The 12,759-nt window shown below is 39.2% G+C and overlaps 1 protein-coding gene across 1 annotated transcript; it reads right to left on the bottom strand.

Annotated features, from left to right (window-relative positions):
• Positions 1-2,934: 2,934 nt before the first annotated feature.
• LOC123763326 (zinc finger protein 578-like) lies at positions 2,935-3,264 on the bottom strand. Its single transcript, XM_045750479.1, has one exon. The coding sequence runs from the start codon at positions 3,262-3,264 to the stop codon at positions 2,935-2,937; it is 330 nt and encodes a 109-aa protein (XP_045606435.1).
• Positions 3,265-12,759: the final 9,495 nt, after the last annotated feature.

The following is a 12,759-nucleotide window of genomic DNA, read 5'->3' on the forward strand; positions in this document are numbered from 1 at the left end:
GCTACTTAGAACAAAACGTTCTAAGTAGCACGGGCTATGGCGAGCCCGTAAAAAAGGGGATAGAGTAGCTTAGGCTATTTCTACCGGGTCTATTAGTAAAACACCAAACCAGCCGATGCAACCTCTCCCCAAGGGAGACTGGGGTATTGTGGAAATTTCCACTCATGTTATTATCATCATCTAAGGAATGTATTATTCCATATCATATCTATCTATCGGCATCATTATCTATTCATCATATCTACTGTATATACATCAGCATCCTGTATGACCATTGGTTAAGTACACTGTTAGGCTTAATGCCTATACAATATGGTACAGTAGATGTGATCTCCAGAATCTAGAAGCTTCCAGGTAATCAAAAAATATTGCTGGAACCAATGTTATTACTTCCAATGATGTATTTTCAAAAACCTTAATAAAGGACAAAAGGTACTATCAACCACTGTTAATAATCTTTAAATCTCTTGTGATATAACTATATCATAATAATCAGTCTAAATAAAGAAAATAATAATTTTATAATCATTGCCGGCACCTCCTCTGAGGAGGGGACGCCGCCAGCAACACAGATTAGGCTACAAGTAGCGAATTAGGCTACTTTTGAGAGCCCCAAATTTTTCATTTTGCTACTTGCGGCATTTTGGGCTAATTTAAAAGCAATTAAGTTGGGCTAATTTAGGCTATTAATGTTAACAAAACTTAATGATGATTGTTGACCAGACCACACACTAGAAATTGAAGGGACGACGACGTTTCGGCACACGTCTCGACGACGACATAAATAATCATTAATGATGATTATTTATGCTTTTATAATGTAATGTGTACAAATCACAGTCGCGTCCAACACCCTGACTGACTAGGCCACTTACCGCAGGAGGCCTGGTCAGAGACCGGCCCTCTGGGAACGTTGATCCTAGAAATCTTCGAAAGAAAGAGTACTCTCCCCAGGGGCCATACATTTCCCAACCTTAATTGTCATTAATACTTCATCCCAAAAGCTATAGCTGGTTCCACAGATCTTAATTAAGGAGAGAACGTTTTTCTGAGGTTGGAAGAAAACGCGCTCGTTTTGTAAGTGAAGCAGCTGCATGCGTGGGTGGCGGGAAAAGGGACCCCACCAGACCGCGGGCAAAGCTTATATAAACATATGTTGCGCGCGCAGGGTTTTTTCGCATCACAAGGCGCAGTGTGGTCACAATGCGACCCAAACGTCTTAAGGTCAGAGCTACTCCACTTGACGGTCATGCTATCGGAAGAAGCAATACTTTAAAGGTCCTGAAGGACGTAACTGGCCTCAAACCCGCTGACATTAGTCAGGAAGGTGAAGATATCCACTCCGGAGACTACCACCAGGACGACCATGCGGTCAACTTCAACACCGACTCCAGAACCGCCCATGACCCGGGCGACACAGAGGTAATTCCTTCTCCAGCTCCCAACACTCCTACCTTCACTATCTCAGCAGCCGCGCTAGCAGACGTGCTGTTTACAAACGATAACAGCACCACCAGCGCTCCTGAAATAGCTACAACCACCAATCAACGACACCTAAACCTACCTAAGGCTGCGAGGCGAAAGACAAAAACGCCCACTACGGAGGTTACGGACTCCTCAGACGAGGAAATCATAGTAGGAGCTCCACCGCCGCATCACAAATACGTCATCATGGAAGCCACGTCACCAAACTCTAACGACAGCACTGCTCAGCCAAAGTCACAGGCAAAGAAAAAACGGAAAACCTAGAGGTCTACACTAACCCCATAACTGGTATAGCCCTCCAGGCTGAAAACCATCATGAAGACCCCCATCCATCGCCACATCTCTAGTATCAGCCACTGATACAGATAATGGCTCCAAAAAGCCTCCACTTACGGGCTCACCATAGCCCGAGCTACTGGAACCTATCGTTCTGAGTAGCGAATCTTAAACAACAACAGCGCGCAGGTTGAGCGGTTAGACGCATCTTCACAGACCTACGTTTTCTTCCATCAGAAAACCCACCTCTTTGGAAAGCAGTGTTCTTATCTAGAAATTTACAGATTGATAAATGATGGGAAAGATACCTTACAGGTAATACCTTTGTCAGGAAGACGATGGTTGGCAAGGAGCGGTAGTGTAAAGCGGCTGTTAGATCAGTGGGATTCTTTAACAACTCCTTACCAAATCGCTTCTTGCTCTTATGATAAATATGTTGCAAGGCAACTATTTTAAATGTACTCTGATCGCCCAAAAAGCCATATTTCACATTTCTCAAACCAATCCTAAATAATTTTGAAAGGATGAATTTACTTTATCAAAAAGATGAAGTAGATCAGTGTAGCCTTCACACTGACGAAGTCAGTGTGAAGGCTACACAAATACAAGGCTACACAAATACCTGAAGTCTACACAAATACCTTCACACTGACGAAGTCAGTGTGAAGGTATTTGTGTTTCCCTGTTAGATAACACCAAGTCTAAAATATTAGAAATATTGAAATGTAAAAAAATTGCTATAATCCCTAAGTTTGGTGGACTGTATATAACTCCTATTATTAGATTTTTCGATTAGTTGTAGCCAAATAGTTTGTGAATCCCACTTTGCGACTACCTTTAAAATTTTCCATATGGCTACACCCCCCTTCTCGTCTAATATATCTATGTGTGAAATAGTTTAAGTACGTTTAATTGATACTCAGCTAATAGTTGTTTCCAGTATGCGCATTCGGGCTACAGGATCACTCCCTTGGGTAACCAGTTCTTTATAATACAGTTAAGAGAGATATATAAAGAGAGAAAGAGTATAAAAATTAGGGTACACCCAATTCAAAGTTGCAGTGAAAATCCAGTAATAAAAACACATATTGATCTAAACTTTTATTTTAGGTAATATTTTTATTGACACATCAGATGATCCTAAAACATTAAAACATTCTATGAACATCCACTTCATTGCACTTTCTGCTTCTTGTTGCTTCTAGAAAACTCATCAGATTCAATCTCAAACTTCACTAACATATTTTGTGGCATTGATTCCTCTTCATATTCTGCTTCTTGTTGCTCGCTGGGGCACCGATTAACTCTATCATCAGAGTGCACCTCTTCCTGCCTCTTCATATTTGTAAGTTGACTTTTCTCACACTCTTCACACTTGTGAGACGTAACACCTGTATCCACTTTTACACGTTTCTTCATATTTCCACGAAGACTGTAACTTTTGCCACAATCAGGACACTTATGAGGTTCATCGTTCATATGTTGTAACATGTGATGTTTCATATTGTAACGGTTTTTGAACTGTCTTACACACTCAGGACACTGGTGAAGCTTATCAGAGTGTACCAACAGGTGTTGTTTCAACGTTTCAGAGGACTTGAACCTTTTCTCACACTCAGGACACTTGTGAGGCCTATAATCTGAATGTTTTAAAAGATGTTTTCTCAAAGCCCCAGAGTAACAGAATTTTTTCGGACACTCAGGACACTCGTGAGGCCTATAATCTGAATGTTTTAAAAGATGTTGTTTCAAAGCCGCAGGGTAACTGAATTTTTTCGGACACTCAGGACATTCGTGAGGCCTATCATCTGAATGTATTAACAGGTGAATTTTCAAAGTTCTATGGTCCTTGAACCTCTTCTCACACTCAGAACACTCGTAAGGCCTATCATCTGAATGTACTAACAGGTGCTTTTTCAAAAATTTAGGGGCTTTGAACCTTTTCTCACACTCAGGACACTCGATAGGCCTATCTTCTGAATGTACTGACAGATGTTGTTTCAAAGTTGAAGTGTCCTTAAATTTTCTCCCACACTCAGGACACTCGTGAGGCCTATCATTAGAATGCACTAACAAGTGTCTTCTCAAATGGGTTAGATCTCCGAATTTTCTCGTACACTGAGGACACGAGAAGGGCTTATCATCACAATGAAATGCCAAGTGCACTCTCAAACCTTCACTGTTCTTGAATTTTTTCTCACACTTGGGACACTTGTTTGGATTATCATTAGAATGTATAAACATGTGCCATGTCATAGTGCTAAGGTCCTTGAATTTTCTTCGGCACTCGGGACACTTGTGGGGCTTATCACCAGTACGAATCATAACGTTAGTTGTCATCTCCAAGTTGACGTGAAAGCAATGTTCCCGTAAGTCCAGGAATTGTTAAATCTTGACCAAACTAGAAGATGAGATGACGAAGTTTTGATCCGTCTAGAACCGTTTTCAAGTCGATTGTCATAAGTGCGCAGAGGGGCAGGCATATATAAGGCAGGAGTGAGGTGAGGAGCAGATAAGAGAGGTGAAAGGGCAACAACAAAAAAAGGTGTGGGTTTGATGGGTGTAAGAAAGTAGAAAGTAAGAAAGATAGAAAAGAAAGTAAGTAAGAAAGACAAAAAAAGAGAGGGGGGTAAAATTACAAGAACAAAGGTAACTGCAGTTGTTGATTTGTGGAACCAATTACCGCGTAACGTGGTGGAGGTGGGGTCCCTCGATTGTTTCAAGCGCGGGTTGGACAAGTATATGAGTGGGATTGGGTGGTTATAGATAGGAGCTGCCTCGTATGGGCCAATAGGCCTTCTGCAGTTACCTTTGTTCTTGTGTTCTTATGTTCTTAACTGTTAGTAGATAGTGGTATGGGAATCGATTTGGAGGAAGGAGGTAATAAAAGTATGTGTTTGTGGGAGAAAAGAATTGGCAAAATGATCAGGAAAAGAGAAGGGCCTCAAAATAACAATTCACTTAGGGTATATTACACTAACAGTAGAAGTCTAAGAAATAAAATAAATGATTTAAATGCTCTTGTCTGCACAGAAAAAATAGATATTATTGCACTTACCGAAACGTGGATGAATGTAGAAAATAGAGAGCTATTAGCTGAATATCAAATAAATGGAGTTAAACTATTTCACACAGATAGATATAAGAACATAAGAACATAAGAACAAAGGCAACTGCAGAAGGCCTATTGGCCCATACGAGGCAGCTCCTATTCTATAACCACCCAATCCCACTCATATACTTGTCCAACCCGCGCTTGAAACAATCGAGGGACACCACCTCCACCACGTTACGCGGCAATTGGTTCCACAAATCAACAACCCTGTTACTGAACCAGTATTTACCCAAGTCTTTCCTAAATCTAAACTTATCCAATTTATACCCATTGTTTCGTGTTCTGTCTTGTGTTGATATTTTTAATACCCTATTAATATCCCCCCTGTTATGTCCATTCATCCACTTGTAAATCTCTATCAAGTCACCCCTAACTCTTCGCCTTTCCAGTGAATGCAACTTAAGCTTTGTTAATCTTTCTTCATATGAAAGATTTCTAATTTGGGGAATTAACTTAGTCATCCTACGTTGGACACGTTCAAGTTAATTTATATCCATTCTATAATACGGCGACCAAAACTGAACTGCATAATCTAAATGGAGCCTAACCAGAGCAAGATATAGCTTAAGAACCACACCAGGTGTCTTGTTACTAACGCTTCGATTAATAAATCCCAGTGTCCTATTCGCCTTATTACGAACATTCATGCATTGATCCTTTTGTTTTAAATTCTTACTAATCATAACCCAGATCCCTTTCGCAATCCGACTTCGCAATCACAACACCATCTAGCTCGTATCTTGTAACTCTATCATCATTACCTAACCTCAGAACTTTACATTTATCAGCATTAAACTGCATTTGCCAATCATTTGACCATTTCAAAACCCTATCTAGATCAACTTGAAGTGATAGTGAGTCCTCCTCCGAATTAATTTCCCTACCAATTTTCGTATCATCGGCAAATTTGCAAATGTTGCTACTCAAACCTGAATATAAATCATTTATATATATTATAAACAACAGAGGTCCCAGGACAGAGCCCTGAGGTACTCCACTAACAACATTATCCCACTCTGACTTAACCCCATTTATACTAACTCGCTGTTTCCTTTGGAATAGCCATGCCCTAATCCAACTTAATATAGAACATAAGAACAAAGGTAACTGCAGAAGGCCTATTGGCCCATACGAGGCAGCTCCTATTCTATAACCACCCAATCCCACTCATATACTTGTCCAACCCGCGCTTGAAACAATCAAGGGACCCCACCTCCACCACGTTACGCGGCAATTGGTTCCACAAATCTACAACCCTGTTACTGAACCATAAGAACATAAGAACAAAGGTAACTGCAGAAGGCCTATTGGCCCATACGAGGCAGCTCCTATTCTATAACCACCCAATCCCACTCATATACTTGTCCAACCCGTGCTTGAAACAATCGAGGGACCCCACCTCCACAATGTTACGCGGCAATTGGTTCCACAAATCAACAACCCTGTTACTGAACCAGTATTTACCCAAGTCTTTCCTAAATCTAAACTTATCCAATTTATATCCATTGTTTCGTGTTCTGTCCTGTGTTGATACTTTTAATACCCTATTAATATCCCCCCGGTTATGTCCATTCATCCACTTGTAAACCTCTATCATGTCACCCCTAACTCTTCGCCTTTCCAGTGAATGCAACTTAAGCTTTGTTAATCTTTCTTCATATGAAAGATTTCTAATTTGGGGAATTAACTTAGTCATCCTACGCTGGACACGTTCAAGTGAATTTATATCCATTCTATAATATGGCGACCAAAACTGAACTGCATAATCTAAATGGGGCCTAACTAGAGCATGATATAGCTTGAGAACCACACCAGGTGTCTTGTTACTAACGCTGCGATTAATAAATCCAAGTGTCCGATTTGCCTTATTACGAACATTTATGCATTGATCCTTTTGTTTTAAATTCTTACTAATCATAACTCCCAGATCCCTTTCGCAATCCGACTTCGCAATCACAACACCATCTAGCTCGTATCTTGTAACTCTATCATCATTACCTAACCTCAGAACTTTACATTTATCAGCATTAAACTGCATCTGCCAATCCTTTGACCATTTCAAAACCCTATCTAGATCAACTTGAAGTGATAGTGAGTCCTCCTCCGAATTAATTTCCCTACCGATTTTCGTATCATCGGCAAATTTGCAAATGTTGCTACTCAAACCTGAATCTAAATCATTTATATATATTATAAACAACAGAGGTCCCAGGACAGAGCCTTGAGGCACTCCACTTACAACATTTTCCCACTCTGACTTGATTCCATTTATACTAACTCTCTGTTTCCTTTGGTATAGCCATGCCCTAATCCAGCTTAATATAGCACCCCCAATACCATGAGACTCTATTTTTTTAATCAGTCTTTCATGTGGCACTGTATCAAAAGCTTTGCTAAAGTCAAGGTATACAACATCGCAATCCTTACCACTATCAACTGCCTCAACAATGCTAGAATAAAAAGATAACAAATTTGTTAAACATGAACGGCCATTTATAAAACCATGTTGCGACTCAATTATTAATTTATGTTTTTCAAGATGAAGACGAATTTTATTTGCTATTATAGATTCGAGTAACTTTCCCACAATAGACGTTAGGCTAATTGGTCGATAGTTAGACGCAAGTGATCTATCTCCTTTCTTAAAAACTGGTATCACATTAGCAACTTTCCAAAACTCTGGCACTCTGCCTGACTCTATTGATTTATTAAATATGGTTGACAGTGGGTCACAAAGCTCCTCTTTGCATTCTTTAAGCACCCTAGCAAACACTTCATCCGGCCCTGGGGATTTGTTTGGTTTGAGTTTTACTATTTGTTTAAGAACATCCTCCCTGGTAACTGCTAAACTCGTCAACCTGTCCTCGTCCCCACCCACATAGACTTGTTCGGCTGAAGGCATATTGTTAAGTTCCTCTTTAGTAAATACAGATACAAAATATTTATTAAAAATACTACTCATCTCTTCATCACTATCTGTTATTTGACCTGTCTCAGTTTTTAATGGACCTATCCTTTCCCTAGTCTTAGTACGATATAACTGAAAAAACCCTTTAGGATTTGTCTTTGCTTGCCCTGCTATGCGAACTTCATAGTTTCTTTTTGCTTTCCTTATCTCTTTTTTAACATTTCTAACCAGTTGTACGAATTCCTGTTCTAAAGTGACCTCCCCATTTTTAATCCTTTTGTACCAAGCTCTCTTTTTACCTATAAGGTTCTTCAAATTCTTTGTTATCCACTTTGGGTCATTAGTATACGATCTATTCAATTTGTATGGTATACTACGTTCCTGTGCTTTGTTTAGAATATTCTTAAATAAGTTATATATTGAATCCACATCGAAATCCCCATTTAAGTCACCTATCGCTGGGTTCATGTCTCGCTCCAAGACCGGCCCACACCCCATACCCAAGCCTTTCCAATCAATTTGACCCAAAAAATTTCTTAGGCTATTAAAATCAGCTTTTCGAAAATCTGGCACTTTAACAGAATTTTCTCCTACTGGTCTATTCCATTCTATGCTAAATCTGATTTCTTTGTGATCACTGCTCCCTAGCTCACTCCCTATTTCGATGTCATTAATTTGCGTTTCCCTGTTAAGAACATAAGAACATAAGAACAAAGGTAACTGCAGAAGGCCTGTTGGCCCATACGAGGCAGCTCCTATTTATAACCACCCAATCCCACTCATATACTTGTCCAACCCGCGCTTGAAACAATCGAGGGACCCCACCTCCACAATGTTACGCGGCAATTGGTTCCACAAATCAACAACCCTGTTACTGAACCAGTATTTACCCAAGTCTTTCCTAAATCTAAACTTATCCAATTTATACCCATTGTTTCGTGTTCTGTCCTGTGTTGATACTTTTAATACCCTATTAATATCCCCCCGGTTATGTCCATTCATCCACTTGTAAACCTCTATCATGTCACCCCTAACTCTTCGCCTTTCCAGTGAATGCAACTTAAGCTTTGTTAATCTTTCTTCATATGAAAGATTTCTAATTTGGGGAATTAACTTAGTCATCCTACGCTGGACACGTTCAAGTGAATTTATATCCATTCTATAATATGGCGACCAAAACATAAGAACATAAGAACATAAGAACAAAGGTAACTGCAGAAGGCCTATTGGCCCATACGAGGCAGCTCCTATTCTATAACCACCCAATCCCACTCATATACTTGTCCAACCCGTGCTTGAAACAATCGAGGGACCCCACCTCCACAATGTTACGCGGCAATTGGTTCCACAAATCAACAACCCTGTTACTGAACCAGTATTTACCCAAGTCTTTCCTAAATCTAAACTTATCCAATTTATATCCATTGTTTCGTGTTCTGTCCTGTGTTGATACTTTTAATACCCTATTAATATCCCCCCGGTTATGTCCATTCATCCACTTGTAAACCTCTATCATGTCACCCCTAACTCTTCGCCTTTCCAGTGAATGCAACTTAAGCTTTGTTAATCTTTCTTCATATGAAAGATTTCTAATTTGGGGAATTAACTTAGTCATCCTACGCTGGACACGTTCAAGTGAATTTATATCCATTCTATAATATGGCGACCAAAACTGAACTGCATAATCTAAATGGGGCCTAACTAGAGCAAGATATAGCTTGAGAACCACACCAGGTGTCTTGTTACTAACGCTGCGATTAATAAATCCAAGTGTCCGATTTGCCTTATTACGAACATTTATGCATTGATCCTTTTGTTTTAAATTCTTACTAATCATAACTCCCAGATCCCTTTCGCAATCCGACTTCGCAATCACAACACCATCTAGCTCGTATCTTGTAACTCTATCATCATTACCTAACCTCAGAACTTTACATTTATCAGCATTAAACTGCATCTGCCAATCCTTTGACCATTTCAAAACCCTATCTAGATCAACTTGAAGTGATAGTGAGTCCTCCTCCGAATTAATTTCCCTACCGATTTTCGTATCATCGGCAAATTTGCAAATGTTGCTACTCAAACCTGAATCTAAATCATTTATATATATTATAAACAACAGAGGTCCCAGGACAGAGCCTTGAGGCACTCCACTTACAACATTTTCCCACTCTGACTTGATTCCATTTATACTAACTCTCTGTTTCCTTTGGTATAGCCATGCCCTAATCCAGCTTAATATAGCACCCCCAATACCATGAGACTCTATTTTTTTAATCAGTCTTTCATGTGGCACTGTATCAAAAGCTTTGCTAAAGTCAAGGTATACAACATCGCAATCCTTACCACTATCAACTGCCTCAACAATGCTAGAATAAAAAGATAACAAATTTGTTAAACATGAACGGCCATTTATAAAACCATGTTGCGACTCAATTATTAATTTATGTTTTTCAAGATGAAGACGAATTTTATTTGCTATTATAGATTCGAGTAACTTTCCCACAATAGACGTTAGGCTAATTGGTCGATAGTTAGACGCAAGTGATCTATCTCCTTTCTTAAAAACTGGTATCACATTAGCAACTTTCCAAAACTCTGGCACTCTGCCTGACTCTATTGATTTATTAAATATGGTTGACAGTGGGTCACAAAGCTCCTCCTTGCATTCTTTAAGCACCCTAGCAAACACTTCATCCGGCCCTGGGGATTTGTTTGGTTTGAGTTTTACTATTTGTTTAAGAACATCCTCCCTGGTAACTGCTAAACTCGTCAACCTGTCCTCGTCCCCACCCACATAGACTTGTTCGGCTGAAGGCATTGAAAACTGAACTGCATAATCTAAATGGGGCCTAACTAGAGCAAGATATAGCTTGAGAACCACACCAGGTGTCTTGTTACTAACGCTGCGATTAATAAATCCAAGTGTCCGATTTGCCTTATTACGAACATTTATGCATTGATCCTTTTGTTTTAAATTCTTACTAATCATAACTCCCAGATCCCTTTCGCAATCCGACTTCGCAATCACAACACCATCTAGCTCGTATCTTGTAACTCTATCATCATTACCTAACCTCAGAACTTTACATTTATCAGCATTAAACTGCATCTGCCAATCCTTTGACCATTTCAATACCCTATCTAGATCAACTTGAAGTGATAGTGAGTCCTCCTCCGAATTAATTTCCCTACCGATTTTCGTATCATCGGCAAATTTGCAAATGTTGCTACTCAAACCTGAATCTAAATCATTTATATATATTATAAACAACAGAGGTCCCAGGACAGAGCCTTGAGGCACTCCACTTACAACATTTTCCCACTCTGACTTGATTCCATTTATACTAACTCTCTGTTTCCTTTGGTATAGCCATGCCCTAATCCAGCTTAATATAGCACCCCCAATACCATGAGACTCTATCTTTTTAATCAGTCTTTCATGTGGTTGATTTAGTTAAATTTTAGATTTAGTTAACACTAAATCTAAAATATTATTTTCCCGTGTTGGTTCCTTAATGTGTTGCGTAAGAAAGCAATCGTCAATTAATTCTAGAAAATCTTCTGCTTCACTATTCCCTGTTTTGTTCAACCAGTTTATTCCGCTAAAATTAAAGTCACCCATGACATAAATACTGTTAGATCTAGATGCTCTAGATATTTCATCCCATAGATGCTTTGCTTCCATTCTGTCTAAATTTGGTGGCCTATATATTACTCCTATTATAATATTATTAGCTTTTTCGTTTAATTCAATCCAAATAGTTTCTGTGTGTGACTCTGTTTTGATTCCCTCTTTGAGACTACATTTCAAATTGTCCCTAACATATATGGCTACTCCACCTCCTCGTCTAATATATCTATCTGTGTGAAATAGTTTAAATCCATATATTTGATATTCAGCTAATAGTTCTCTATTTTCTACATTCATCCACGTTTCGGTAAGTGCAATAATATCTATTTTTTCTGTGCAGACAAGAGCATTTAATTCGTTAATTTTATTTCTTAGACTTCTACTGTTAGTGTAATATACCCTAAGTGAATTGTTATTTTGCGGACCTTCTCTTTCCCTGATCGTTTTGCCAATTCCTTTCTCCCACAAACACATACTTTTATTACCTCCTTCCTCCAAATCAATTCCCATACCTCTATCTACTAACAGTTTAAACCCAAACAAACACCTCTAACCACTTCTTCTAACGAGTTCGCAACAGCAACAACCCCAGCTCTCGATAGATGCACCCCATCACGAGCATACATTTCATTTCTTCCATAGAAGTGTTCCCAGTTGTCTATGAAAGATATTGCATTTGATTTGCAATATCTTTCCAGCCGGCAATTGACACCAAGTGCCCTCGATATCCATTCATTTCCCACTCCCTTTCTTGGAAGAATGCCACATATGATCGGGATTCCTCCCTTGCTCCTAACTAACTCTATGGCTGAGTTAGTTGTTCTGAGTATTTTGGGTAATACTCAGAACACTTGGGTAAATACTGGTTCTACTCAGAAACTGAGTTTCTGAGTAGAACCAGTATTTACCCAAGTCTTTCCTAAATCTAAACTTATCCAATTTATACCCATTGTTTCGTGTTCTGTCCTGTGTTGATACTTTTAATACCCTATTAATATCCCCCTTGTTATGTCCATTCACCCACTTGTAAACCTCTATCATGTCGCCCCTAACTCTTCGCCTTTCCAGTGAATGCAACTTAAGCTTTGTTAATCTTTCTTCATATGAAAGATTTCTAATTTGGGGAATTAACTTAGTCATCCTACGCTGGACACGTTCAAGTGAATTTATATCCATTCTATAATATGGCGACCAAGACTGAACTGCATAATCTAAATGGGGCCTAACTAGAGCAAGATATAGCTTGAGAACCACACCAGGTGTCTTGTTACTAACGCTGCGATTAATAAATCCAAGTGTCCGATTTGCCTTATTACGAACATTTATGCATTGATCCTTTTG

This window comes from Procambarus clarkii, chromosome 49 (genome assembly GCF_040958095.1).
Source record: "Procambarus clarkii isolate CNS0578487 chromosome 49, FALCON_Pclarkii_2.0, whole genome shotgun sequence".
NCBI lineage: Eukaryota > Metazoa > Arthropoda > Malacostraca > Decapoda > Cambaridae > Procambarus > Procambarus clarkii.

What these genes read in the sequence shown, in the direction of transcription:
- LOC123763326 (XM_045750479.1), bottom strand. Translation starts at nt 3,264, where the DNA reads ATGAAACATCACATGTTACAACATATGAACGATGAACCTCATAAGTGT.